Below are 27,983 nucleotides of genomic sequence, written 5' to 3' on the forward strand. Positions count from 1 at the left end.
GTCCCCCTGCCCAGGAAGCCCTCCCCACCACAGAGAAGCCCCCGGTCAGTGTCCACTCCAGCCTGTGCACAGCCATTCCTGGGGTCCTGCTCCTGGCCAGGGACTGGTGTCTGAGCACTCATAGCCCTCAGGGTATTCAGTGTACCCCAGGGTACCCTAGCCCACCATCCTCCCTTCTGTCCACTGTTCGCCGAGGCCCCCCTGACAAAGGTCCGGTCTCCTGCACTGCACCCCAGGACTCTGATGGGGGTGGGAGGGAGACCAGAGGAGCCACATTTTCTGGAAGAAAGGGGAAAGAGAACCCCCCACTAGTCAGTGGTAGCAGAGTGTTCAGAAGAACTGCAGCCAGTCCCTCTGGTGACCCTCGAGAAATGTTTGTTCCATACAAAAGAAGTCGGTGATCATTGGTTTATTCAGGAGGGGAAAGCCCAAGCTGTATGTCGCCCTCTCCTCCCCTGGCCAGCCGGCCCCCACCCCATTGCCCCCCCCCGCCCCCCCTGCCCAGGGCCCTCGGGAGGGCTGGTGAGAGGAGGAAGGAGCCCACCTTGCTGCTCCTGCTCTGGTCCTCTCTCCAGACCCTGAGCCCCATGACAGCGTGCGACATGGAAGGTAGTCAGAGGGAGGAGGAAGACCCATGTGGCCAGTGGGTAAGCCACCCTTAAAAATTACAGCAGCAGGTACCTGAAAATTGCAAGTTACCAGCCGAGACAGTGTCCCCAGCCCGCCCACTTCCCGTCGCAGCGAGAACCCCAGGATTCCGCAGGTGCGTGGCACGTCCCTTGGGCAGCTGGGCCAGTGGCTATTTTCATGGAAGGATTGTACCATGTTGAGGGACCGGCTTATCTCAGCTGGTAGAAGAGGAGAGATCTTGGCTAAGACCATCCCAGCAGCCAGGAGAGCCCGTCCCCAGGGACCTCGGACTCGGCGTGGCTACGGTGACACCCAAAGTGGTTGGGATGATGGCTCGGCCCAGGGCTGCAGGCTCAGGCTGGGCAGCGGTCGGCAGGACCAGGGCAGGGCGCTCAGGGCCACTCTCCTGATGGGCCCTTTGGGCCCGTGCGGATGGCAGCTGGGCGCCTGTCATGGCCAGGCCCCTACTGACCACATCACAGGGAAGGAGCCTTGGAGAGAAATGGCCAACAGGCCTCGAGGCGGCAGGGGCACGGGCAGGAGAGGCAGGCCGCTCCCTCGGGGGCCCCAGCAATTACATCCAAGAGGAGGGTGGGGGGCTAGGCTAGTGAAGCCCACCTATGTCCCAGCCCTGCGATGGCTGGCCTCTGAGCACAGGAAAGATGGTGACCATTAGAAGCCCCAAGGCCGGGGAGGGGCCTGGATGGAGCGTGGCTGATGAGGGGGGGCGGGGGGAGGCTCCCTTCCACCCAGATGAGAACAGTAGCAAGAGCAGCAGGATCAGCCGGGGAGGGCAGGGGTAGCAGCGCCGCGTTGCTGCCTGCCTGGAACTCACGGGGCCTCGTTGGACCCCATCCCATTGCCTTTGTTGACGTAGAACGGCCGGTAGTGAGACTGTTGGGGGTGAAACAAGAGTGGTTAGGGAGGGCGGAGGGCAGCTGACCCTATTACCCAGACCCACCCTAGCCTAACCCCCCTGCACCCCACCCCTGGGGAAGCAGCAGTACTTCAAAACCCATGATTCTAGGGGCCTGTGACCTAACCCACAGGCTCTATTACCCTGTGACCAGGGTTGGGCCCCCATATTATCGGAGTCTCGGGGTTCATTTCCTAATCAGCTCATTCTCACCGGTTGATTGGTGAGCATAAACTTCAGCCCCCCCATCAAACCTTCTCTCTGTGGCCTAGGATCTCCCCACCACCACCCAGCACCGCCACGGCTCCCATTCGCACCACACCTTCACCTCTGCAGAAGGGCGCTGTGCTGTTACAGGTGCTTTGTTTAGAAGGACTCATGGAGTTTTTACAGCCGCCCAATTAAGTGGGTTACTAGTATCATACCCATTTTATAGATGAACAAATCAAGGCACAGAGAGGCTAAGCAACTCTCCCAAGGCCACCCAGCTGGTGAGTAGGGGAGCTGGGATTCAAGCCCTAGCAGTCCAGCTCCAGAGCTCCCCACCACCCCCTACAACCCCAACCATGTCTCTGAATTGCTCTGAGTCCCAAGGGCTTTAGGCATTTGCTTCTGTTCTCTCTGCACGATTCCCCTGACAGAGAGGGTACACAGAAGGCAACCTACTGCCCAGCCCGCCACGGATGGGGGCTCCCCAGCCCCAACGCCTCTCTCATCCCGGCCCCTCACTCAGGGAGCGTCCTCAGTGCGGAGCCAGCAACAACCTTCCCGCCAGCTCTGCGTGTGGCACCCCCTCCGCCCCCAGTCAGCTCACCTGGCCCTGAGAAATCTCCCTCCGGCCACGAGGAGGCCGGGTTAGCTGCTGCTTGACCTATGTGAGCACACTCAGCCTTCTGCGGGGCTCTGGAAGCGGCTTTGTCCCTGAGCTGGGTCAGAGAGTGGACCCTCCTCACACGCCACTGATGCCAGCACAGGAGACACCAAGGATGTTCCCAGCCGCTGTCTTCAACCTTCCAGGCCGGCCTGGAAACTGGTATCCCCTAGTAGCTCCTTGCCTGCCCTACAACTGGCCCAGAGCGGGACGCTGGGGAGAGGAGGGCTGTGGAATGTGGGGCCGAGTCCCTAGCTCAGACCTTGGTTAAGCCACTGATGAAACAAATGCAAGAGACAGAGGTGCCCCGGAAGGAGAGAGACGTAGCCCAAATCACACAGCTCTTAGCATCAGAACAGGGCCTGGACCCCAAAGCAATCGATAATAGACCTAGGAATGGCTCAAGTCTTTGTTTCTGGAAGGCTGGGCCACCCGACTCCTGCTACAGACGGAGGGATTGCAGCAGAGGAAGAATGGCTCACACGAGGCCCCACGGCAGGTTGGCACGAGGGCTGGGGCCAGACCCCAGGCGTCCTGGCTCCCAGGACAACCTTCCTCGTGTCCCAGCACCGGCCCCCATGCTTCCAGCACTGCTTGCCAGCGGCAGACACCAGAACCCTGCCCTGCCAAGCGTCTCCAGGTGGTAATGAGCTTTCTCCGCTGGGACCCAGGCTCCAGGAGGTGGAAGAGTGTGTGGCAGGCACGGCAAGGACTCAGTCCAGTAACAAAAACCCTGTTTTTTTTTTTTTTTTCCCTCCCTGTATCTGCTTTGTGCAGTCCTGCTGTCGCCGTGCCCCTGGGCCCAGCTCCAAATTACACACGCGATTACTTAGCTCCCATCACCAGCAAATTAAAGATTCTCTCCAATTAAACCAGCCCCAGCCACTGTGGCCCCGAGCAAATCACCTCCCCATGCTCTGACCTCCAAATGCAAAGACAGCAGGGAGCTGGGGACTCCGGCCCTTGTCCCCAGCAGAGCCATGATGCCACCCACATCTCGGGGCAGTTATCGGACTGCTTCAGCTCCAAGAGAGAAGCATTCCGGGAGGCGGAGGCCTAGCATGTGAAGGCAGCCCCCGCTCACTGAGGTCCCGGGCAGCGGTCAGGCCTAAAGGCTACCAGGGATCACCTCAACTCAGTACTGCCTTATAACACCGAAGAAACTGAGTCTCAAAGAGGGAATCTGATTCACCCGGGATCCCCTGAGCTGGCTGGGCCCCAAGGCCATGCTTTCCTGTGTGTGGCTCTTCAGGTCCTGGTTCAGGGCCATTAGCTATTGAACCCCTAAATATATCTGTTCCGGACTCTACAGCCTCTGTCTCATCATGCTATAACCCCAAGGGCCTCTGTGCTGTCAGAGCTGGGGAATGGCCCCGGGAAGGGGCAGGGGCACCCATCACTAGGATGTCCGTCCCCTGGATGAGAATTTCACACTCCCAGAGCTGATAGGGACATAATCATTCAGCAAGTACAGACACGCAGCCACCATTTGCCAAATGAAAAAAAAACCAGGGCTGCCCACTTTACAGATTAGAAAACTGAGGCCCAGAAAGTGCCCAGGTCCGCTGCCTGTTAGTCCCGGGTCTCTACTACCCTTTGCTGAACATAGGAATTCAGGCCACTGCCACCCCCTCCTTCCATCCCATGGCCCAGAGATGTCACATCCTCCCACCACGTCCCCTGGGCAACTGGTGACCACTTGTCCCCCGGGGAGCCCCAGTCAGTGCCCATTCTGGACGCGTCTGTGCCCAGGCAGGCTGTCCTGGCAGCCCCTCACTCACCAGCAGTGTCTGCTTGCCAGATTTCCAGGTCTGGGGCTGGGCCTTGGGGCTCTGGCTCCTGATGAGGGAAGGATAGCCTGCAGAGACGAGAGGCGCTGGTCGGAGGGAGCAGGGCCTGGCCGTCAGGGCTGCCGAGGCCCTAGCGGCACAGCTACCGGCTCCCAAGTGACCACCAAGCTCCAGCCAGCCCGCTACCAAGCACAGCTACCCCTGAAGAGGTGTGCAGCAGCCTCGGGGTGGGCAGGGTGGAAAATCCTGGGGAGGCCGGCCCAGGGGAGGAGGCACCCAGGCAAACAGAGGGAGGAGGAACAGGCCAGGTGGGCTGGGCCGGGCGGGGGCAGGGGAGCATTGCCCCCAAATCCAGGTCAGGATCTCATTGCTCTGTAAGGATGTCCCCCTGCACCTGCCCTGAAGGTGCCCCACGGCCCCGCCCCTTCCCACGGGCACAGCCGGCCAGGGCTTCCACCAGGAGGCGCCCTTTCCTACTGCCGGGCTGCCGGGACAGGGCCCACCCTTCACCACCCTGCAGGACCTCACACATCTTCTCCTTCAGCCTCACCCTGTTTCTGTGAGCAGTTTGCCCCGAGCTGCACCGCCAGGTAGTGGCAGCCAGGCTAGGAACCCAGGTTTTGCAGGACGCCCAAACCCGTCCTCATGTTCCTCCTGCCCCGTTCCACTGCCTGTCACCGGGTCCAGGAGCAGGAGGCTGGGGCTGGGGCCCAGCAGTCGTTTGCCATGTGGCCAAAGTCCATGGTTAAGACAGCAAGGCCACGGCGTTCTGGGCCTGGTCCTCCTGCCTGCCCTGCTCCCCTCAGCCCAGCGGGATCCGTAAGGGGCTCTGGTCCACAGAGCTGTGGGAAGCTCTCGGCCTCAGCCATCGGCCTGCAGGGACAAGCCATGGAGCCTAGGAAGGAGCTGACTCTGACCCCAACAGGAGAAGCTCAAGAAATAACAGGATCTGGCCTCGGCTGGGGCAGCCCAGGGCCCTGTTCTGGCCTGCTCTGAGGGGGGGTGCACTGGTCAAGCCCAGAAACCAGCTCAGCACCGCCAGGCCGCCAGCCGGGCTGACCTTTCCTTTTGGTTTGCATTTAGCAAGACGGTGGAGGCAGAGCAGAGAACCCAGGTCTCCCCCTGCATCTGGGGGTTGTGGGAGTTGCAACCTTAGAAAGGGAGGGTTCCATGGGGCCTGAGTGGCAGATGGGACAGAGGGGGAATTCAGATCTCAATTCTTAGTTCCCAGAAAGAAAAACCCATGCCAGCCACGAGAGAGGTGAGGATGGGGATGGGGATGGGGATGGGGATGGGGATGGGGATGGGGGGGAAGGTGTGGTCCAGGAGACCAGCCTTGTGCAGCAGACAGAAATCCAGGGGAAGGGTGAGCTTGAGCTAGTGGTGCTGGGGTGGGGCGGGGTGGGGCAGGGTGGGGCGATGCATCCGTCTTCCAGGGAACTCTGGGGAGGAGGACCAGGACACCCTAGAAATGGCAGAGAGCCCCAGAGGATGTCCCGTCTGCCCTGCTGTAGGAGGGAGAAGGGGAGGGAAGACAGGCAGGTACCAGGATTATTTTTAAACCGCCCACTGCCGTCCAGTGGTTTGGAAAACTCTGTGGTGGCCTGTCCCAAGGTGGTGAACTGATAGGGGACTTTCCCAGTGCCTGATGGGAGAGAGAGAGGCATTAGCAGCACGGCCTGGTCCCACGAGGGGCCAGAGGGAGTCACATCTCACCCTGGCGCGCTGCTACTCTGGTGGCCCTAGTAGGTGCAGGTGGGGCCATCCTCACAGGCGGGGCTTCTGCTTGCACACGGGCAGGCCCCGGCCCAGAACCCGCCATCCAGGGCTGCTCCCAGCTGATCTGTGTGGAGGTGACCACAGGTGTTCCTGGGCTCTTCCTCTGGGGCTCGGTGTATTTCAGGAGGGGCTCTCCTAGGGCAAGACCTTTGCCAGGGGAGGTGCTACAAGCCGATGGGGGAGATACTGGGGAGCATATGGAAGCTCCAAATCACACCAGCTGGGAGGGGACCATCTTCCCTTTGATCCAGGTTTGACCAGAGAGCAGGGAGTTGCTGCTGGGAGCCAGACAGATCAAGGCAAGTGCCAGAGTTTCCCAGCCCTGGCTTGGGGAGAGGACATCCCTGGGGGTCTTGCGGGCTGGGGACCCTCTAGTCATATTCCCTTCTAGCTGGTCCTTCCAAGAATCCCTGCCCTGGGTACAGGCTGGGATTCCAGCCTGGAAGGGATGGCTGAATGGTAAAGCCACCTTCGAAGACCACTGCTTGGGCGCCTGCCTCCCTCCGTCTCCCTAACCCCAGCCAGCCTGCTTCTCGTTGCTTCCAGGCAGGATGTCTCAGGGGTCAGAAGACAGACTGGCTTACACCACAGCCCACAGAGCTGTCCTAGGGCTTTTCAGAAGAGACACAAGGACCCTGGCCAACCTCAGGGGACAGGAGGCACTGACCCTTCAGCCTTGTCTGGGGAGCGGACTCAGACTCGGGAGGCTTTAGAGACGGTCCGGCCCTTCCTTCCTGAAGGAGGGCCCCTGACAGGACTCTGACCCTGCAGGTTGTTGGCGGCGGCTATGCAGCCACGGGGTTCTAGAGTCAACGGAGGCGTTGTTGCTGGATGAACAAAGTTGAACTTTGCAGCAGGAGGACTCAGAAGGTGGCCCTGACGGAGGCACCCTGGGGAGGTCAGGGGCAGGGGTGTGGAGTGTACGGCATCCCCAGCCCCCTGACAGTGCAGCTCATCGTAGGGACCAGCGTGAGGGAAGCAAGCTCCGACCCACGCCGGTGCCGCCGAGCCTCCCCTGACCGCTCCCTGGCTCTCGGGACAGGGTCTGTCCCCTCCAGGGTGGACGGCTGGTGAGTGACGGAGCAGAGACCATCGCAGAGCTTGGAGAGAGACGGGAGAAGCAGGGCAGGGTGGGGAGGGCTCACCTTTCAGAGAGAAGGAGGAGCTGCCTTGGACTGCGGGCAGGTCGTCAGAGCTCTGGATGGTGGAGGAGTACTCCCAGACCCTGGAGGTGTAGTTACCTGGCCGGACACAGGGAGAGGTGTCACACCGGTGTGGCCCAGCGTGGGGGGTGGGGGGCCGGACGAGACCATTTCTGCGACTCTGCCCAGTCCCTGTCACGCTTCCTGCCATCAGAGTTGTCCTAAACCACAAAGCGTCCTCATGCCCCTGCCCTACCTACGGGCCCACTGTCCTCAGACTCAGGTACCGAGTCCTTAAGCTTTCAGGGGCTGCTGCTGCACCCTGACCACCACCCCCACCCCCTGGCTTCACCTCCCTCAGCCCCTCCCCGATGCTCCACGTTGCACCCAGGTTGCCCCTGAGCAATCCGCACACACCTGGCTCTCTCTTGCCCCACCTGCTCCCCATCCCTAACAGATGTGTTGGGTCTTCTGGCATCGGCTTCCCTGTCATCTCCTTCAAGTCTTTGTGTACCTCAGCCCCAGGTCTCAGGTCATCCTTCACCCCCCCCCACCCCCCTGAGGCAGGGGATATGCCCGTCTGGCCCAGCATCACGTCCAGCGCCTGGCGCTGTGCCTGGTCCCTAGAAGATTCCATTGTATGGTTGGCGGGTGAATGAAAGAACAAATAAGCAAATAAACAGAAACACATGCTAAACTTTGGGACAAAGGCAGCAGGTCCAAGTCCTGAAATTCTGTTTGCCGAGATGAAGAGGCTGATGAGTGCCCCACAGTCTAGAGGAGAGAGGCAGTGGGGAGGGTGCGGAAGGACCAGCAGGAGCACCATGAGGGCACTCGAGTCTGGGGGGCTTCAAAGCCCCCCACAGTGATGCACCTGCTCCGGGCCCAGTCCTGGCGGTCCTGTCCCACCACTCCCTGCAGGAGGCTGGGGGCCTGACAGCGGGGCTCAGTGGTCAGAAGTGGCCAGGGCTGCCCACCCGCCCCTCGGTGAACCCCCTGCCACGGGGTCCTCCGGAGGCTCTCCAGGACGGCCCCCAGTGAGCACTGAGGGCCCAGAGGCCCATCCTTTCGTTCACCTCTTTGTCCACTCCTCTCTTCCGACTCGTGTTTGCTGAGCCCTCCTTCTGGGATTGCAGCAGTGAGCCAGACAGACCCAGCCTCTGCTCTCCCGGAGCGCACGGTCTACCCCGCATGTGGCGGTAACAACGCGAATCCAGTCCTGACACGAGGCCTGGGCATTGCCCTGCCACAGGTGCCCCTGACCGTCCAGATCTCCCGGGCCCATGTCCTCACCAAAGAGGCCCCTCCACTCCCCTCTTCAGACCTCCCGGTGCCACATCTGAGGCAGGGTTCTGGTGGAGCAGCCCCAGGCCCGGCCCCCTGCACACGGCTGGCAGGTACCCCAGAGCCTCCAAAAACCTGGGCCTCTGGAGCGCATGGCCCTACCCTTGGCACAACGGTGCCCTTGGTGCACCGGGCAGAGGGGTATCTGTGCTTGGCAGCTCTCCCGGAGGAAGCCACGTCTCCACCCCTCTCTCACTGTTTCTGGGTCTTTTTTTTTTTTTTTTTTTTTTTTATGATAGTCACAGAGAGAGAGAGAGAGAGAGGCAGAGACACAGGCAGAGGGAGAAGCAGGCTCCATGCACCGGGAGCCCGATGTGGGACTCGATCCCGGGTCTCCAGGATCGCGCCCTGGGCCAAAGGCAGGCGCCAAACCGCTGCGCCACCCAGGGATCCCCTGTTTCTGGGTCTTAAGTGCGCGTCACTCACCTGGCATGGCAGCAGTACCTCCCGGCTTTCCAGGGACAGCCCCCTTACATGCCACGCCATGCATTCTGTTTACAGCTACACTAGTCTGTTTTAACCATCGTGATTTCTCAACACAGGAGTGCACACAGATCAGTTAAGGACCCAGGTCCTCTGCAGGTCCCTGTGTCGCGATACTTGCTAAGAGAAGCTTCCACCCCAAACCCCTGCTTCAGTTTCCCTGGCTCACCCTTCAGGGAAAAGAAGACTTCCCTGGACTCAGGGATTTCCAGGGATGCTGAGGTGCCCGGCTCCCTCTCCGCAGCCTAACGAACGATGTCACACACACACACACACACACACACACACACACACACACACACACTTTGAGCTCAGTAGGACTCCTCCCCACCTGTCTTGGGGCCCCTAAGCCCATCCTAGCTCCCCACATTCCCCTCACATTGGGGAGTCCAGCCCCCCTGCCCATCGCCCACCCCTCACAGGCCCTCCCATCCCCTTGCTGAGCCGTCCTCTCACCTTTGGTGCCATAGAGATTGTTGAAGTTCTTCTGGTTGGTCTCCTTGGAGAGGCGGCTGGGGGACCCTGGCTGGTATGATGTCCTGGCCCCACCTGTGAAGCAGATGCAGATGAACCATCATTGCAAAAAGGTGAGTCTGGTTCAAGGTAGGCCCGTGGCTTCTGACCTGAGGGGGTTATTTGGGACTCCTTGTCCCCATCCAGCCCCCACTTTCTGTCCCAGGACCTGGGTTCCATCACTAAGACAGCTCTTCTGGGTCTAGCATAGGCAGCCACTTAATTTGCCCTCCCAATCAGGACGCTTAACAGTGAAAGGAAGACTGTTGGTAAGTACACAAGAGCCTCAGGTACAAACCTGGAGCCTCCTGCATAGACTGGTATGGTCACCCTCCCTGGGGGCTCTGAGGATCACCAAGGCTGGAAAAGCCAACACTTCTCTCCTGAGCCACTCCTTGCATGATGGAGACCCCAGAGGCTGGGAGATGGGGTGCCCATGATGAAGGAGGATCATGGCAGCTGTGGGGGGCACAGGTGTTGGGCCCTTGGCCAAGTGAGGGCTCACCAGTGATGATGAGCCGGTGCCCACGAACATCTCCCAGGTCCTTCCCCCTCCAGGGATAAGACCTTACATTACACAGAAGCCTCCAAATTTGGGTTCTCAGAACAATCTTGAGAGGCTGGCAGAGTGGGATCCATACTCCCACTTTACATGCTTCCCACATGTGTCAGCGTCCTTCCATCAGCTCCTCCCCTCCCACCTAACCAGCGACCCCACTCCCAGCTCTGGCCCACCACCCGGCCAAGCACCAGCTAGTTCTTCTGTAAGCCTCTGCCCTCTGGCTGCTCACACCTGGGTGCCCTCTGTCCATCACAGCCAAGCCTCTTCACAGAGCACACGGCCCCTCTTCCAGGGGCCTGGACACCAGCCTCCAAGGAGAAATCTCACTTCCCAGGCCTACTGCCCCAGAGTTCCCAGACTCACCTCGGGCCCTTGGGTGGCCTTGTCTCCCCATCCCCTTGCTGACTCTCCCTGGCCCTTCCCTCGCCTCTACCCTGAGCCTGGGAGCTCCCAGAGGGCAGATTTCCTCCTTCCTCCTGTCCTCAGTACAAGGGCAGGGACACCGGATGAACCTGTTTCTTCCACCTACAAATGTCACCGTCTGACTCAGTGACAAGCTGAAAGGCTTCCTAGCATCTGAGCCGAATTTCTCTCTTCTCAGGTGGGAGTACTGAGAGGGCAGTGACCTACCCAATGTCCCCAGGTCCTGGATTGAGGGCAACATCTTGGCAGGTCTGTGTCCCTGCCTCTACCCCCAGCTGCTCTGCTCCCCTCCCCACGACCCGCAGTGGAACCCACACCCCCCTCAGCCTCCTACGGAGCAGGGGGCAGCCAAGCAGGGGCCAGCTGGGGAATCAGTGCCCATCAGGGTCCTCGGAATGACTGGCCAAGGTAAGGGACACTGGGGAGGCTGGTCAGTGCCGCTTACTGGCTCCCCCGCTCCCAGGACTAGGCCCCCCAGACAGCACCCCGGGGAGGAAAGGGGCAAGGCTGGCGGGCCTGGCCCACACCAGGAATGTGGGGCAGGGGGGACTTGGGCGCTCAGGTGCCTCACCAGGTCTCTGCCAGGGCCCAGGTGTTGTTTTCAAATTGGGTGGAGAGACCAGGTTCCTCCCACTGAGCTCATCTCTCTAAATCCCCAACGCCCTTCCCACGGTGTGTGTGCGCGTCTGAGGTGTGTGAATCAGTGCCCAGGCCCCGGAGGCTCCCCTCCCCAGCGCCTCGTGCCTTCCCCACGTCTCCACGGCTCCTTCCTCACCTTTCCTCACACCCCCCACTCTTCTCGAGACCACCTTGACACACGTGCACACAAATACACATGCCCTTTATTTGAGGGCTGACACACCTGGCACACCCACCCTTATGTAACGGGCATTGTTGTGGTTTGTTGCTGGTGCAAAAGAATGCAACAGGCTTCCCCAGGGCGAAGACAGGCAGGCTCTGGTCTATACCTCCACCCAGACTGGCACAGGCTGGGACCGTCCAGCGCCCCGAGAAGGAGGGCTCAGGGCCAGGCTGCGTGCAGGGAGGGACAGGCGAGGAAAGGTAGGCCAGCCACCCGTCTCCCTGCCCTTGAGGAGCAGAATGGCTCTGGGGGACCAGCCCCCCCCACAGCACTACCAAGACTCGAGCAGAAGCAGAACCCAGCTCAGGCCTGGCACACGGTTGCTGGTGAAAACAGCAGCCGGGAGACCCTCTGGAAGGAAAGGGAAAGAAGTGTTTGGCCTGGAGGCAGGGGCCGGAGCTCCAGGGAGGGGAGCCGTGGGGGGCAGGGTGCCAGTAATGTATCTCTGACCTGGATGCTTCTGAGGACGAAAGAGGACACCGCTCGTGGTTCCTCCGGGACAGCGGGTATGGGCCAGCACTTCCCCAGGCAAACCTAGCGATGGCCACTCTGCCACAGGGGGACCCAGCTGGGTCTCCAGAGCACCCTTAGGGGCAGGGTGCCCTCCCTTACCCTTGGGCGTGAGGTACATGGAGTATCTCTTCATGGTATCAGGTGCGCTCCACTCGCTCGCGTAACTGTTAGTATAGTTGTTCATGTAGCGATGGTCAGCCCCTGGGAAGGACAGAGGTCACTCATCAGAGGGGCAGGTGGGGAGGAGAAGCTGGCCCCTGGGGATGCCCAGCTGATGGGCTCTGCTGGGTCGGCCCCTGGCACCCTGGCCCAGGCACAGGCAAGGTTCTCCAACCTCGGAGCAGGCCACGGCCTGCCCAGCATGCCCTCTGCTCCTGAGCTGCGAGGAGGTGAGAGAGGGGCTGCAGTGAGCCACCTACTTCCTCGACGGGCCCTTGGGAGTAACACGCTAGGCACAGCACTTGGCACTTTACAAGGTGCTGTGTACAGCGCCCACCCTTGGGCTGGTATGGAGATCCTCATGTGACAGACAAGGAAACTGAGGCTCAGGAGTTAAGCAAAGTCACTTGCCCAGTGTCACACGGCCAATAAGAGCAGAGTTGGGGGCAGCATGAGCCCTCATCCCTACTTCATCACTTTGTCCCAGCCACGTTCGGCAGCCCAAGGGGATGGGTTGGGGTCCTCGCATCGGCCTCCACGGCCAGGGATCCAGCCGGCTGAGCAGAGGCATGCAGAGGGGAGTGAGCTGAGTTGGGGGGGGGGGGTGCTGACTCTTCCCTGCCCCACCCCGCCCTCAAGTATACTCTCAAACCCAAACATATCTGTGGTGCCTCGCTGGCCTTCCCCCAGCTGCCCTCTACCCCACTCCTTCCTCTTACTGCTTCTCCACCTCCTACTTTCCCTCTGTCCTTCCCTCTCTGTCTCCCCAGGGCAAGAGAGGGAATGAATGGCTCAGGCCCTCATCCTTCATCTCCACCACCCGTACCTAGCAGGGGCCTGACACACAGGAGGCAACCCCGTGTCTTCCCAGGTGTTGGCCCAGCCCTCCTCCCATGCTCCCCATCCCCCCACCCCCAACTCCACAAGCTCAGGAGGACTATGTTCTGGTGCCTCTCAGTCCCCAGGCCTTTGAGGGTAGGACTGAGTCTCTGGTCTGATGGGTAGGCTGGCATCCAGGAGGAGAGGAAGTCTGACTCACTGGCCACCCGTTTCCCCCCCCACCACCACCCCCTCATATGCACATACCACCCTATAGTCAGACACACTCCCAACAACAATACAGCAGCAACCAACAAACTAACAAACCCACGTGGAGGCCCAGGGCTCCAGGCACAGGTGCAGGGCTGCTGACATCAGCACCGATCCTGCTCCCGGCAGCACCTTCCTGTACAGGGCACAGGGCACAGGCCCACACCTGCTCAGAGGCTGTGGCCAACCAGTCATGACCTAGAAATGGCATATGGATGGGCAGCAGGCAGAGGTCCCCACAAGGCTCATGGGCCACCCTGGCCCAGTCACAGCCATCCTCATTTGTCTGGCCAGACCTCAGCAGAGGCCCTCCCCCTCCCCAGGCTTGTACCCCAGGGACCATGATCATCACACACCCCAACTGCTCTGCATGGCCACCAGCCATGGGAAGACACAGGAGACCGAGTAGCTGAGTGTAAATCCTAACTACGTCCCCAGCTCAGCTACATGCCCTTTGAAAAGCTACTTCTCAGACCCTCGGACCCTCAGATCCTTGGCCTTCTCGTCTGTGAAATGCGCTGCATTCTGCAGGGAAAGTAAGCCCTTGTAAGCAAAGAGCTCACAGGAAGCCAGCAGGCAGGGAGTCCTCAGGCACTGCCAGCCACCACCGTTAATGTCATCACCATTGTCATCAGAAGGAGGATTTCAGGATCCAAATGCCTCTTGAAGCCAAGTGGTTGTCTTGCTGCAGTGACTCATGGATCCCTCAGGTGTAACTGAATGTCCCCCACATTTCACAGGAACTCTGTGTGATGTCACCATCACCAGATATATAGATGCACCCCTCAACTCCAGCACACCTGCACACTATTACCCCCTCCTCATCCCCAAGAAATCACATGCTCCATCTGGAGACAAAAGACAGAGACCACTTCCTTGGGGTGTTTGGGCCAGAAGTGTCCTTAAAGCCCTGTGTTGGGCCTGGGCCACAGGATGGGGCCTTGGGGGAAAGTGCTCTAGCTTCAGATCCTGAAGGGATTGGGTTGGGCTGGTGAGAAAAGACTTAATGGAGTAGTTTCTCAGATGAGGAGGCTTTCTGTGAGGTGATTCAATTGGCCTCCATGGGGGACAGCATGACTCACAGAGAAGCTGACTTCAGGGGAGCTGGTGAATCACTGAGACATATGTGCCCCATTGTCCCCAGCCCAGCCCACTGGGCCAGTTCCAGCCTCCCAGCTCAACACCACTCAAGGCAGCCACGGTGACAGGCAAATCTCCCTCCAAGCGTGATGCGGTTCTAGGTCATGTCTCCAGGAGTCTGCAAAGTCACCAGGTTAGCATCTGGCCCTGACAAGTGGCATCATCCACACAGCTGCTGGACTGGGCCCCATCATCAGATGTAGATCTGAATGAAATTAATCCCCGAGTTTGATGGATGACCTGTAGAGAGGAGGCATTTGTGCAGCCGGGGCCCAGATGCCCACTGTCCTTGAGGGCCCTTGGAACACCGCATAACCTTGGCAGCCGGTTCAATGGAGGCTACAATCCCTGAGTCCCAGTCCCAACACCTTGGGCAGGACAAGTAGTTTGGAACAATGAGGGGCCAACTGGCTGGATGCTGACCCAGGCAGCAGGGATCGGCCTGGGAGGAAAGTGCCCAGGGCCCTGGGGCAGGCCCTGGGCAGGGCAGACCTACCGTTCTCCATGTGGTTCCTCTCGATGAAGTTACGACTCAGATCCGCCTTGCACATCTTCTCAACATGGCGCATGCACACATTGAGCAGGTCATCCTTGAAGTTGCCAAGGGACTGTCCCAGGCCCTCCCCCTCCAGCAGAACATGGTAGGTGGGCAGGGGTGGGGGGAGGGAGTAATTGCTCATCAATGCACCAAATTCCTACCAAGGAAGGAAAGAAGCCATTAACTCTATAGGTCTTTAGTAGCTGGGGGGGACCCTTCTCTGCAGGGAGTTCTCAGTCCAGCTGGAAGGCTCAACGCTGGGAGCCAGACAGGCTGGGTTCTAGGCACAACTCTGCTACTAACTAGCCCCCCTTGGGTTTGACTAAACTCCACTAGACACTAACAACCTTGAGGGCACTAGTCATCAGATATGGGACTGCATGGTCCCCCCCGCCGCCACACACACACAACTGGACACATCATCCTACCTCGCAGGGGTTGATGAGAGTGATACAAGCTGTGATGTCTTTGGGAGTAAAAACACTAGGAGCTTTTCTAGAACGCTCTGGGTCAGTCATGGTGCTACCTTCACCTTTTCATACCACGCTCGAAGCCTGCCTCTGCACTTTGTGCTTCTCTCTTCCCTTCCCCCTCACTGGAAAGTCCCTCTTCTTTCTCAAACCTTTATGAGCCTTCAAGACCCAGTTCAAATTCCACCTCCTCTACAAAGCTGTGTTAGATTACTCCCACGTGCTTGCCCTTCCCAGAGCTTCCATAGGCACTTATCTCCTGAACCACATGCTTTATCATTTAATTACATACTCTTCTGTATTGCTCTCTAATTGTGCATGTCTTATCTTCCCAGCTGAATTGCAGCTCCTTGGGGGCAAAAACCATGTCTTCTACTTCTCTATTCTCTGCAGCACCCAGCAGAGTCCTGGGCATGTAGTGGTACCCAAAACTCTCCAGCAGTTGGAAGGATGAGTGGATGAATAGACAGATAAAGTCAAGGATATCACATGGGCAGCACTTCTACAACACACCCCATACCCAGAGCACACCTCACTAGTCAATCCCAGAACTCTTTCCTTCTGAGCCTGGAGCACTGTTAGTACATATCAACTGAAGTTGGTACAAGGTGATATTTGCTGCCATCTTTAGAGTAGGCAGGGAAATGGCTTGGATGGAAAAGTTAAATGGACAGATGGAATGGAGGAAGGAAGGAAGGAGGGATGGATGAGGAATGGTAGACAAATGGATGATGGACAGATGGATGCTGGATAAAGGTCTGGGAAGGTGGACCTAAGGATTGAAGGATCGAATGGTAGAAGAGTTGCTTTGTACCTGCAGAAACAGCACCGAGTCACTGATGCTCTGCATCTGCTCTCTGGTCTGCTTGTCCTCGTGCAGCACCTTGGCCCTCTCATCCAGAGCATCCACAATCACCTTCACTTGGTCCACAGCATCCCGCTCCCGCTGTTCCAAGGCAGCCCTCACCTCTTCCTTTTGCTTCTCCAGGTCCCGCACCAGGTCCTGGAAGTTTTGCTCTAGGATAGCCTTCTCACTGGTGGTGAAGCTCTGGGTCCAGAGTGAGAGGAGAGAGGAAGGAGGGTTTCAGGAATTTTAAAAACCTCCCTAGCCAAGTGTATTGTTAGGTCCCCACCCCACAGTCAGAACCAGGGCATTTCTACTGCCCCCACCCAGCAAGCCTGTTTGGCTAAGAATCTCATTCAAGGGATGCCATCTATTGACAGAGATGGCCAGGTTTGTTTACAGCCAACTCTTATCTGTGACTCCTCCCCTGGGTGGGTTGACTTGAGCCATCATTCCAATCTTGGGTGACTCCATGGACCCAGAAATTCTCCTATGAGTCAGGTTGCACTTAATGAAACCTCAACTAGAACCAAACATCATTCAGAAAGTGAATTTGACAAGCTGTTTATGCAGCCAGGGTCAAGAGTCAGTGATTTCAGATTATGGTTTCTAATTGCTCAAACCATAGCAGTCATGCATCTAACCATACTGGCACAAGTTAAAGGTCAACGTCATGCATTTGGTGGCTGGGTGGTCTGGTGGGTGGAGCAGACAGCAGAGGATACTGGAGGACACAGTGGAGGACAGGTTGATCTAGGGTCTTGATTTGCTGGGATGATGTCAAACGAGCATGAGGTAATGGATAAGATCCCAACTGAATGCCTGGCCTAGACGTAGAAGGGAAATTGGTGGGGATGCCAGAAGGGTGGGTAAACCCAGAAGAAATAAGTGTGGGGTGTTAATGGGGGCCTGAGGCCTGGAGCCAACGTCTCTCCTCCTGCCAGTCAGGACAGGCAGGTTGAGCATAGAGCAAGGCCAAGGTCTGGGGGTGGCTCACCTTGATGCGGTCCTTCTCCTTCTGCCACTTCTCAGCCTCATCTTCAATCTCAATGATCTTGAGCTGCAGCTGTTCCTTTTGCAGTGACAGCTCTGTCTGCAGGGAAGGAGCCAGAGTTGGAGAATTCCGGGGGAGGAGGTTGAAGAGCACCAGAGAATCAGGGTGTGGGCCCAGCCAGGGAGCCAAGTTGGGCAGGGCTCCCCACTCAGCCCTTCAGCCCATATTCTGCAAACAGTCGCCGGGACCTCAGAAATGCCAGGCATCACACCTGTCACCAGGGATCTGGCAATAAGTCAAACACTATGTTGCTGTGAACTCGGGCCTCGGGGGCTAGACATCCCAGCCACGCCTTTAGAAGGACCAAACCTCTACCAGGTCCCTCCACCCAAAGTGAGCAGGAGGGATGGTTCATTTATGCCCCCCCCTTCTTTCAATGGATTTGAGGGCCCTAGAGAGAGGAAAGGAATCTCCTGCTTCCTTCAAGCTTAGAGAAAGGGGACACAGCCCAGCTTGGCCCAGCCCAGCCCAGGGAGTGTCCTGGGGCCGTAAGAGTATGCAGCGTTTCTATGCCATGACGTGGGGCCTGTGTTGCAAGCAGGAGCCCGGGCTGCAACCAGCAGGGACTCCGTCTGGACAGGTATAGCTATGAACCTGTTTATGGGAAAGGCAGTGCAGTCTGCAGTTTGGGCAAGATAGGGGCTTCTATTCAGGGTCTCTGGAGGAGGCTTGGCCAGTGAGGCAGTGAAGGGAGGAGGAGGGAAGATCAGCAGAGATTCCAGGCATCTCCAATCAGAGGAGGACACAGGCTGCTGGGGTCTGGGGTGAGGTTGAGAAGAGGATCCATGAGGGGTGCCTTGGGATGTGAGCTCTAATGGATATGGAAAGTATGTTCCTTCCATTTGGGGAAATTCTTTCTCTGGAAAGCAGCTACAACAGAGACAAAAGGGGGGCATGAAGCTAAGGCCAAGCCCATTCAGCCGAGTCAAGAGGAACCTCTTTGTTCTAGCTGGGGCCCCTGCCAGTGCTCTCAAAGTACCCTCCAGCTTGGAAGGACTGGTGGGTGATCTCCACCCACAGGCAGAAAGACTAAGGCATCCAAGAATGCATTGGGGTGCTCATGGTCTCCCCACTACCCTGGGTTTTGAGCGGAGATCTGTGCCTTTCTCCAGCTATCTCTTTGAGGAACCCACAAGAAAAGTCAAGATGAGGAAGCCACAAACCGCTAGGAATGTGAGCTCTGTTGGCAAGGAGTCCTGAGAGGGATACAGACTTTGGCACGTGTTGCCTCTCTGGAGGGCTCCACCAGGCCAGCAGGGTGCTCACTGGGTTCCCTCCACAGACACCTGGGGAAGTGGATTGGTGGTGGGGAGAGCTTCCCTGGCTTTCTTGGAAAGGGTGCCCAGAGCTCAGGGAGCTAGTAGAGGAGATGGGAAGGCCCAGTCAAGAGCTGTGGAGGTCCCAGACGGAGAGCCCCCAATCCCACCTTGCACCCCCTCTCTGCCCACACATACTCCTGGGCTCTCCAGGCAAAGAGACTCCACATTCTCAGGAAGCATCTGCCCCACCAGTAATGGGTTGCAAACCCCACAACATGGAAAATGCCATTCGCAGAGATGGAAAATGATTGTCAGGAGGAAAGGAGCGAAAGGAGATGAGGATAGGATTCAACCTTATTTCTAGAAAAAAGCTGGGGAGAAGCCAGGTGCCAATAGACACAGTGCTGGGAGAGTGGGGAGCAGAGGGATGAGACCCCACTGTGGATGCGCAGACTCACCCTTCACACACCCCGAGAATGCAGAGCCCAAGAGCCCAGAACATAGCAGGTGGCAGATCCAGTGGCCTGGAAGATTCTGAGCCATAAGGAAGAAACAAAGGGCTGGGTGATGGGTCTGTGCCAGGCACCTGGCCCACCCCAGGAGAGCTCCTGAGCCTGGCTCCAGGTCAATGGGACAGCTGGAAGCCATCCTCACTGCGGCTGACACCTCCTGACCTGGCGGAAGCGGGGCGGGGGCGGGGGAGGGTGGCACTGGTCCCTGGGTTTCTTGCCCCTACCTTGGCACCCACAGAACCAGGCCTGATGGTGGACAGGAAAGCTGAGAATGAAAGTGCGTTCACTCTCACCTGTACCTGTGTGGGGCCTGTACCCAGGAGAAAGGACAGTGTGGGGGATCCAGGAGAGAATCCGTCCAGAACTTGGGACTAGGAGTCCAAACATTTGAACCCAGTTACCACCACTTCCAAGCAGGTGGCATTTGCACGTGACTTAAGTTCTCCATGCCTCAGTGGGTCTATCTTTCATGGACATAGTAAGAGGATCGCCCCCCGGGGATCATGAGATGACTTGGGAACAGGGAAATGAAGGCCTTAGAAAGAGTCCAGGGGGGATGCCTTGGTGGCTCAGCAGTTTAGCACCACCTTCCGCCCAGGGCGTGATCCTGGAGACCTGGGATCGAGTCCCACGTTGGGCTCCCTGCATGGGGCCTGCTTCTCCCTCTGCCTGTGTCTCTGCCTCTCTCTCTCTCTCTCTCTCTCTGTCACTCATAAATAAAGAAAATATTTAAGAAAGAAAAAGAAAGAAAAAAAGAAAGAAAGAAAGAGAGAGAGAGAGAGAGAGAAAGAAAGAAAGAAAGAAAGAAAGAAAGAAAGAAAGAAAGAAAGAAAGAAGGAAGGAAGGAAGGAAGGAAGGAAGGAAGGAAGGAAGGAAGGAAGGAAAGAAAGAAAGAAAGAAAGAAAGAAAGAAAGAAAGAAAGAAAGGAAGAAGAGAAAGAAAGAGTCCAGGCCAGCATCATATTGTGTGGGGCACCTTCCATGGACTAGGAGCCCTGCCGGATGCTCTCACTCACACCAGGCCTGGAAGAGGGGCCGCCGTGTGGCGAGCAGGCCAGCAGGGTACAGGTGAGCGAGAGGGTGGGCACAGGTGTTCGGTGGTACCACTGCATTGGGTCCAGGGATAGTGTGTACACTGTCGGGACACAGGGGGAAGCGTGCACACAGGTGCTTGCATCGTGGAGAACTGAAGCCTGGAGGCCATGGAGGGAGAGAACGGGACGAGGCTAGGCCAACCTTGCCAGTGGGAGGAGGTATGAGCGGAGCAGATGAAGGCCCGAGGAGTCCCGTGGAGTGAGCAGAGGTGCTGGGGGTCCCTGCCAGGAGCCGTGGGAGCACGAGGGTGGGGGCCTACGGGTGAGAAGTCTCACCAGACAAGCACGGATTCACTGGCCAAGAGGGAGGAGGAAGCAGGGAGTGAGTACGAAGGAAGGGTGTTAGAACCGGGAAGAGCCCAGACCGAGGGCGAGGGAGTCAGACCCTGGGGGCCATCCTGCAGAAGGGAAGCGGGGAGGCGGGCAGCAGGGCTGGCTGAGGTGTAGCGAGGGGAGCCAGAGGTGTCCCCCGGTGACCCGAGAGGGCAGGAGGGGGAGGCTCCTGATCTGGAAACATGCCAGGGCAGGGTCAAAAGTAGAGACGCACTGTCTGCAGCAGTGGGCGGACGACTCAGGGCAGGGGAGAGACTCATCTTATTTTCTTTGGGGCGCAGGGGATGTTGGACACAGGCTGGGAGGGGGCCTCGCAAGACCTGACTTGCAGGACATAGCAGGATGGGGGAAGGGGCCCGGGACTGGGAGCTCTGCACTGCCACCTCTGGGATGAGGGCTCCCCGCTTTGGAGGAGGGTTTGGAGTGTGCAACCCCTCCCTGGGGATGTATCCAGCATCTATGTGGCTCTGGGCAATTTTTCCCCTGCTAATAGGGCCGCACAAAGCTGGAAAAGGCAGGACAGGGATGCCTGGGTGGCTCAGCGGTTGAGCGTCTGCCTTTGGCTCAGGGTGTGATCCCGGAGTCCTGGGATCAAGTCCCACATTGGGCTCCCCATAGGGAGCCTGCTTCTCCCTCTGCATGTGTCTCTGCCTCTGTGTCTCTCATGAATAAATAAATAAATTTTTTTTAAAAAAGGTAGGATGTAGGAAAGAATATAACACAGGAAGGCTCCCAAATACTGGGTGCCCCCCGCAACATGAGGAGAAGGAAGGACCCAAATTGTGTTGTTGAGTATTACTATGTGCCAGGCGTTTTCTTCTTGAATCTGCAAAGGTCGTTACCCCATTTTACAGATGCGAAGCTAAGGCCTAAAAAGATGATGAACTTTGCTGAGTTCTCACAGCTAGAAAGCCCTTCCGGGCTCAGATCTCATTATGTGTCCTCTTAATCTCTAGGCTCTGCTCCGAATCTTCCGGGACAATGTCCCTTCACTCCTGCTAATTTAGGCCTGCCCAGGCTCCCCTGCTCACCGATGGAACAGTCTGGTCATCCTGCCTCTTCCCTCGTCACCCCCTTTTTCTCCTGGCACCCTCATCGCCCCCGGAGGCCCCAGCTCTCTCTCCCTCCCCCTCCTCTCTTGGAATCTGACTAAAGCCCCTGATATTTGATGTGGTCCCAGCTCCCCACCCCTCCATCCCTGCCTCCACCTCCCTCCTCACTTCCTCTTACTCCTGGTTCATTCCCTCCACCCTGCCCAGGCCTGTCCCTAAATGCCTCCTTTGTTCCCTGCTCCCACACTCGTCAGGTTGCCTCTCGCACTGCTGCCTGGGATGGGCCCTGGGCAGGCCACCCTGCCGCAAATCCCTCTGGCCTTGGGGAAAGCAGAGGTTTCCCTGAGAGCAAAGTGATGGCACAGGCCCTGGTGGCGCCCCTGATCCGACAGGCCTGGGCCTTGGGGTACAGAGACACCTGAGCACTCACCTGGACATATGTACCTGCGCTGCCCCCCGGGGACAGGGGAGATGAGGCTGTGATCCTCCTCAGGCTTGGTTTAACTACATGGGCCGTTGGCTCTGATATTTGCCAAATGAGCCAGTTAATTGCCAAATTTGTACTCTCAGACAAATGGTAATTATCTGGATAAGAATCTGAAATGCTGGATAGATTTCCCCCATTTCCACCCAGATGTCAAATAGCCCAGTACTCGTCCGCTTGACTGGGGCTTATGGTCCCTTCTGCTTCCTCAGGTGTCAGGACAGGGACAGGGCAAGAGGATGCTAGACAGAGTCACACCCAGGTTGTCTCCAGACCAGCGGTGGGCCCTTGAGAAGGTCACCCCACCTTTCCCCAGGCCTCAGTTTCCTTCTGGTGAGGTAGGACAAGATGCCCGATTCCCAACCTGGCTACACATTGGAATCCCAGAGGGAGACTTAAAAAATACAGATCCCAGGCCCCCAACCCCCTGAACGAGCACCTCCCGGGGCAAAGAAAGGCCCAAGAAGCTGTGTCTTGATTCTCCAGGTGATTCCATTCTGAGGACGGCCCCCAGGAGAGCCTGCCATCCTATGAAAACCAAGTGTAAACTGGTGGAGGTGGAGAGGAAGGAGCCACCAGAAGAGTCTGAGTCCCAGCTCTGCCACCCTGTGCTGTGACTCTGGGGACGTGTCCTGACATCTTTGGGCCTATGTCTTCATCTATAAAATAGGTGCAGTAGCTCACGCCCTGTGGGGCTGCTGTCAGGAGTAGGGTAAACACCTGGCACATAGGTGCGCTCCATAAAAACCGGAATGTCTCCCAGCCTGTCACTTTCTTGCCCTGTCTCCTGTCTCTAAAGAGTTTACAAGATAAACTGCTTCCCCTCAGAGGTCGCCTGTCTCTTCTCTTGCCCACCCTGTCCCGGAGCACCCCCCCACAGCCCCCACCATTGACAGGATCCCCCAGGAGAGTCACCTCTGCCTGGCCTGTACCCCAATCGCAGGCACCACTGTCTGCCCCAAGTGCCCACACCAGCACAGCTCCCAGAGCCCACGACCGACCGGTGATCGCCACGCCCGGTGACCTGGTGGCTCAGCCTCCGTGGAAGAACTGGGAGAAGCAAAGCCACAGGGCAGCGGAGAGAGGGGAACCGAGCCTGCTGGGGGCAGGGGAGTTGCTGAGGGCTTGGTCCACATGGGGATGAGCCGGGAGCTCATGCTCCCAGAGCCAGCCTCGGGCTGAGCGCCCCTCCACACAGGGAAGGGCGGCTGGAGGAGGAGGGGCCAGGCAGGCCACCCCCCCCACCCCGGAGCACACAGTCATTGGCCAGGAGGAGTCCTCCATCCTGACCCAATGCAGCAGGAGGGACTTGGGATAGACAGGAGGGGCCGTGAGACACAGAAAAGGTGCATATGAACATCGTGATCTCATCAGCCTAATCCAGCCTGGGAAACGTCCAGAGGCAGGGGCGTGGATTGGAGTACACCTGTGGGACCCCTTCTAACATGTGGAGTGGACCTGGAACATTCTGACCTTGGGTCCACCAGAGGAAGGATCGTCGTGCTTTCACGTCAAGTGGCCTTCTCTCCAACGCCGCCTCTGCTCAGAGGCTACAGGTAGAGTCGAAATCCAGGAGATGAGCACCCACGGCCTTGGCTGTCATCTGCAGCCTCATGCAACCATTCGAGATAGGTCAAAGATGACCTCACCTGGGCCTTCACCAGCTGGCCTGCAGAACAGGTTCTGGACAGGGCTCCTTGCAAAAAAGGGTGTGTGGGCTGATGTTTGGGTCTGCAGGGGATGCCTCCAAAGGATGCCAGGATTGACACGCTTATTCATTTCAGTCAATCAATCCACTAACCCTGCTGTGTGCCAATGTCCCCCACGTCTGACCTACTAGCAAAGCCAAGCCTACACAAACAGTCGTGCTCCAGCCCAGGCTCCTGGCCACTCCATGCCTCTCCCTGCCTACCCTCTGCCGCTGGTGCACACTTGTGCACACACATACACACACACACACACGCTGTCTGAAGCCCCCATTATTAACGTCACTCCCGTGGACCATTTTCCCCGGAAAGCACAGGTATCCTGAATCCCACCTCTTCGATGCCCTTCCCCTCAGTTGCTCTCAAATATTGGAAAAGAGTGGCTCCTGGGTGGCTCAGTGGTTGAGCATCTGCCTTTGGCTCAGGGTGTGATCCCGGGGTCCTGGGATCAAGTCCCTCATCAGGGACTTCGGGGTCCCCTCGGGGAGCCTGCTTCTCCTTCTGCCTGTGTCTCTGCCTCTCTGTGTTTCTCATGAATACGTAAATAAAATCTTAAAAAATATATATTGGAAGAGAATTAGGAGACTTCTTCCCCCCTCTCTGAGCTTGGAGAGGTCCCTTCCTCTCCCTGGGCCTGTGTGCGTCCCTGCTGCAAGGTGAAGGAAGAGACAGATGAGATTGCTAGGACTCCAGCCAGCCCGGCATTCCACCCTCTACGATTTGATGTTGATCTACAGCTGCTTCTGTGTAACTGGGCGGATGCTCTCCGGGCTTGTTTGTGCGTCTGAGCTCTGCCTCTTGACCTACATCATGAGCCTTCAAGGGCGAGAGCTCTGTCTCTGAGTCCTATGCAGCCCCCCAAGCACCAGAAGGTGAACTCGAAGTTCCCAGTGCCTCCACAGAGGGTTGCCTGAGACCTTCCCATCCTCCAGAGACACCTGGGCTTTCCTCAGGTGATACTCTGGTTTCAGATGCAATTTGCAGGCAAACTCTAAGAAACAGATATATGGGTGACTCAGCGGTTGAGCATCTATCTGCCTTTGGCTCAGGTAGTGATCCCGGGGCCCTGGGATTGAGTCCCACATCGGGCTCCCTGCAGGGAGCCTGCTTCTCCCTCTGCCTGTGTCTCTGCCTCTGTCTCTCTCTGTCTCTCATGAATAAATAAATAAAATCTTAAAAAAAAATACAGATATGCAAGAGTGTATATTGCTTGTGGTAGAAGTGAGCACCTGAAGCCACTGCCTTCTTGGCACCAATTTGCCCCCTCCTCATCCCTGACATTTCCAAGAATCCAGGGACTCCATGGCGGAGTTTGAAGACCACCAATTTAGTCCCACACCATAGGGAACCAGGACCGAGAGAACGGAAGGGCCTTGTCCGTGGTCCGACAGCTACCTAGAGGTAAAAACCAATGCTGGAACTCGGTTGGGTGGGAGACCCAGAACACCAGCCTGAGGCTCTGCACTGTTTTGGTTGCACCCAGTGAAGATGATTGCCCCTTGGTTCTGTTTTGGTTTCCCCAGTAAGCTCCGGAAGCATGGGTTCCACGGCCCTGCCCTGTCACTGTGTCCCAGCCTAAGGCTAGAAGCCGGGCTGGGGTTGGGGGTCATCCAGGAAGTGGGAACACCTTCCTGGGCTAAACAAGACTCCCAAAAAGGATCTTTGGGTCTTATCCCACTTGTAACCCATCTCCTTCTGCCCAGAGTGTGGGCGAGGGGCACCATAAGAGAGTAATCAGCCAACTCTCCATCAGGAAGACTGGGCGCAGAGGGGTCCTGGGCTGCCCTATTCAGATGGGTTGAGAAGCTGTTGAGGAAGGCCAAGTGTCCCACACTGAGCACCAGGAGGTTCGCCCCGGCAGAGGGGTGGGGGTGCCCATGACTGCCAGCAGCATGGCTGTCGTGGGACATTGGGCCCAGCATCTGTGCAGCAAGGGGCAGCAACCACAGCTGAGCCTTTGGCCCAGAACACCTTCTCCGTGTGCAACACTTTCACAAGTCTCCACACGCCTCTGCTCCTCCCCACGGAGGTACAAGGCAGGATCACACAGGCAGCACTCATGCAAACACACTTGCATATCGCGCGTACAAATGTATGCGCCAAACACCCACATGTATATGAAGCACATACACGTATATGGACAGCCCACCCACCCACAGACAGCAACCCTCCCCAAGTGTGTCCACATACAGGCACAGATGTACACACATGTGACCACACACAGCCCAATGAAAGAAAGGGACGAAGGAGGCCATTGGGGAAGTTAAGGGACTGGCCAGGGGATCAAGTAAGCAACAAGCAGCCACTGTACTGCAAATGCAGACTGTAAAGCCAGGAAAAAAAAAAAAAGAGCATTTAAGTGGCCCCCAAATTCCCTCCTCCTCATGCATGATCCCTGCCCCAGCAGGCAGTCCGGCTCAGGTGGTAAGAATTCAGTCTCCCTAGAATTAAAAAGAAGAAGGAGGAGGAGGAGGAGAAACCCTCCAGCCAGACACAGAGCTCAGCACTGAGCCCAGATGGATTCTCGGCTCAGACCTGAATATTTCCTAGGACCCTGGTCAAGCGCCCAGGCATCTCCAGGCCTCCGTTTGCTCATCTAGGCAATGCCCCTGTGTCCTGAGGCCTTAGAGGATTAGGGAACCGCCTCTGACCAGCCCCCCGTCCCCACTCCAGCCTGCGGGTGCAGAGGGGCGAGAAGTGTCTTCTGAAAGAGCCCAGGACAGTGGAGACGCGAGGCCCGCCCCCTCGGGAGCCCCCAGTGGAGAAGATGCCCCCTCGAATTACCTCCTTCTCGGCCTTGGCCTCTTCCACCGTCACCGTGCTGTGATTCTTGTGCTCCTGGAACATGCAGAGGTAGCAGATGCAGGTCTGGTCCGTCTGGCAGAAGAGCTCCATGGTCTTGCCGTGCAGGGGGCACTTGCGGGCCTCGAAGTCTCGGATGGGCTCGAGCAGCTGGTGGTCGCGGAAGGCGGCGCCCTCCAGGTGGGGCTTGAGGTGCAGCTCGCAGAAGGAGGCCTGGCACACCAGGCAGGACTTGACGGCCTTCTGCTTGGTGCCGATGCACGAGTCACACAGCACCTCCTCGGAGCCCGACTTGGGGCGCAGGAGGAGGCCGCCGTCGGCCCGGGGGTAGCTGTTCCTCCGGGCCTCCCCGGGCTCCACTATGGACACGGCGGCCTTTCGGGGCTCCGAGAAGATGGACTTGCGCAGCTCCCCCTTCTCGGCGAAGGAGACGGGCGGCTTCCTGGCGGCCCCCAGCTGGAGCCCGGCGTACGGGGACCTCTTGCCGTCCCCCGAGTCCATGCTGAAGTAGCTGGAGGCCTTGTCGTCCACGGACTCGACGAACTGGATGATGGGGCGCCGCCACTCGTTCCCCGAGAACAGGGAGCTCTTGCCCTCCCCTGGCTTCGGGGCGCCGCCCGGGCTCTTGCCCTCGGCCGCCTCCCCGCCGTGCCCGTTGCTGGTCTTGGCATCTTGGCCTTCGGCCTTGGCCCCGTTCTCCAGGGGCCCGTTGGGGCCCGGCGGGCTGCGCGCATCCCTGGCTTCTGGGCTGGCCCCGTTGCTTCTGGAGGCATCTGCGGCTTCCATGGCCCGTCACTCGGCTGGCGCGCTGGGGACTTGCTGGGGCTGCAGGAGGGTGACCTCTCGGGCTGGCGTCTCCGCGGGGAGTGGGTCAGGTCGCCAGAGCCCGGAGACACACCTATAGGGAACAGGGAGGAGGAGGAGGAGGAGGAGGCCGAGGAGGAGGAGGCGGAGGAGGGGGTGGAGGAGGGGGTGGAGGAGGAGGAGAGGAGGGGAGGGCAGGCCCAAGCCTGACACAACGGGCCGGCCGGGGAGGGCAGGCGCTCCCAGAGCCAGCAGCGCGGCTAATTATACGGGAGGGCCACGCCCTACGCATTCATACCCAACCTGATTTCTAAAGGACCTGGGTTTTTTTTTTTTCCCCTCTCCTGGTTTAATTATTTTCCACAGCTCAGCAACCAGTCGGCCTGCTTCCTCCTGGCGCACTTTCCTCTCCTGAGGAAGTAGGGGAGCCTCTGTCCTCACGGGTGGGCAGGCTTCGCTGAGCCAAAGGGCCCCTGGGGCGAAAGGTGAGGTGTCTGCAGAGGCCCACGGGACAGAAGGCTATTAATTGGGTCACACAAGCCGAATAGCCTTATAATTTGCAGGCCCGGATTTCAGAGGAGAGATTTCCAACCCTGGGACAAGTGGGGTTCCCTTACAGAGAAAGGTGGGTTCGGTTTGATTTCGGTTGCAGGACGTGCAGTGAAATCGCTACTGAATACTGAACCCCACTTGCCGACTTCCAGGCATTGTCCTACACACGTCACCTACAGGGGGCTCATTTCATCCCCACCACAACCTGTTCGGTTATCCTATTTAACAAATGAGAAAACCGAAGCTCTAACAAGCTGCCTCACT

At 58.1% G+C, this 27,983-nt stretch overlaps 1 protein-coding gene across 2 annotated transcripts; it reads right to left on the reverse strand.

Moving 5' to 3' along the window:
- Nucleotides 1–505: 505 nt before the first annotated feature.
- Nucleotides 506–27,318, reverse strand: LOC144309724 (tripartite motif-containing protein 29). 2 transcript variants are annotated; one of them, XM_077890831.1, is made up of 10 exons: nt 26,346–27,318; nt 17,066–17,161; nt 16,039–16,272; nt 14,713–14,911; nt 11,928–12,029; nt 9,412–9,504; nt 7,132–7,227; nt 5,754–5,852; nt 4,199–4,275; nt 506–1,524 (listed from the first exon to the last, which is right to left on the reverse strand). In XM_077890831.1, exons 1-10 carry the CDS (start codon nt 27,147–27,149, stop codon nt 1,462–1,464), a joined length of 1,863 nt encoding a protein of 620 aa, XP_077746957.1. In that variant the 5' UTR covers nt 27,150–27,318; the 3' UTR covers nt 506–1,461. The 2 variants fall into 2 exon arrangements, with proteins under 2 accessions (XP_077746957.1, XP_077746958.1); XM_077890832.1 differs by lacking the exon at nt 5,754–5,852 and having other exon boundaries at nt 26,346–27,316.
- Between the last annotated feature and the right edge of the window lie 665 nt (nt 27,319–27,983).

The sequence above is a fragment of the Canis aureus genome, unplaced genomic scaffold (assembly GCF_053574225.1).
Source record: "Canis aureus isolate CA01 unplaced genomic scaffold, VMU_Caureus_v.1.0 ptg000198l_RagTag, whole genome shotgun sequence".
Lineage (NCBI taxonomy): Eukaryota > Metazoa > Chordata > Mammalia > Carnivora > Canidae > Canis > Canis aureus.

Coding starts and splice junctions, on each gene's coding strand:
- LOC144309724 (XM_077890831.1), bottom strand. CDS start 27,149: ATGGAAGCCGCAGATGCCTCCAGAAGCAACGGGGCCAGCCCAGAAGCC. Junction 16,273..17,065: donor AGGAGAAGGACCGCATCAAG/GTGAGCCACCCC, acceptor CTCTGGACCCAG/AGCTTCACCACCAGTGAGAA. Junction 14,912..16,038: donor ACTCGGTGCTGTTTCTGCAG/GTACAAAGCAAC, acceptor CTTCCTTGGTAG/GAATTTGGTGCATTGATGAG.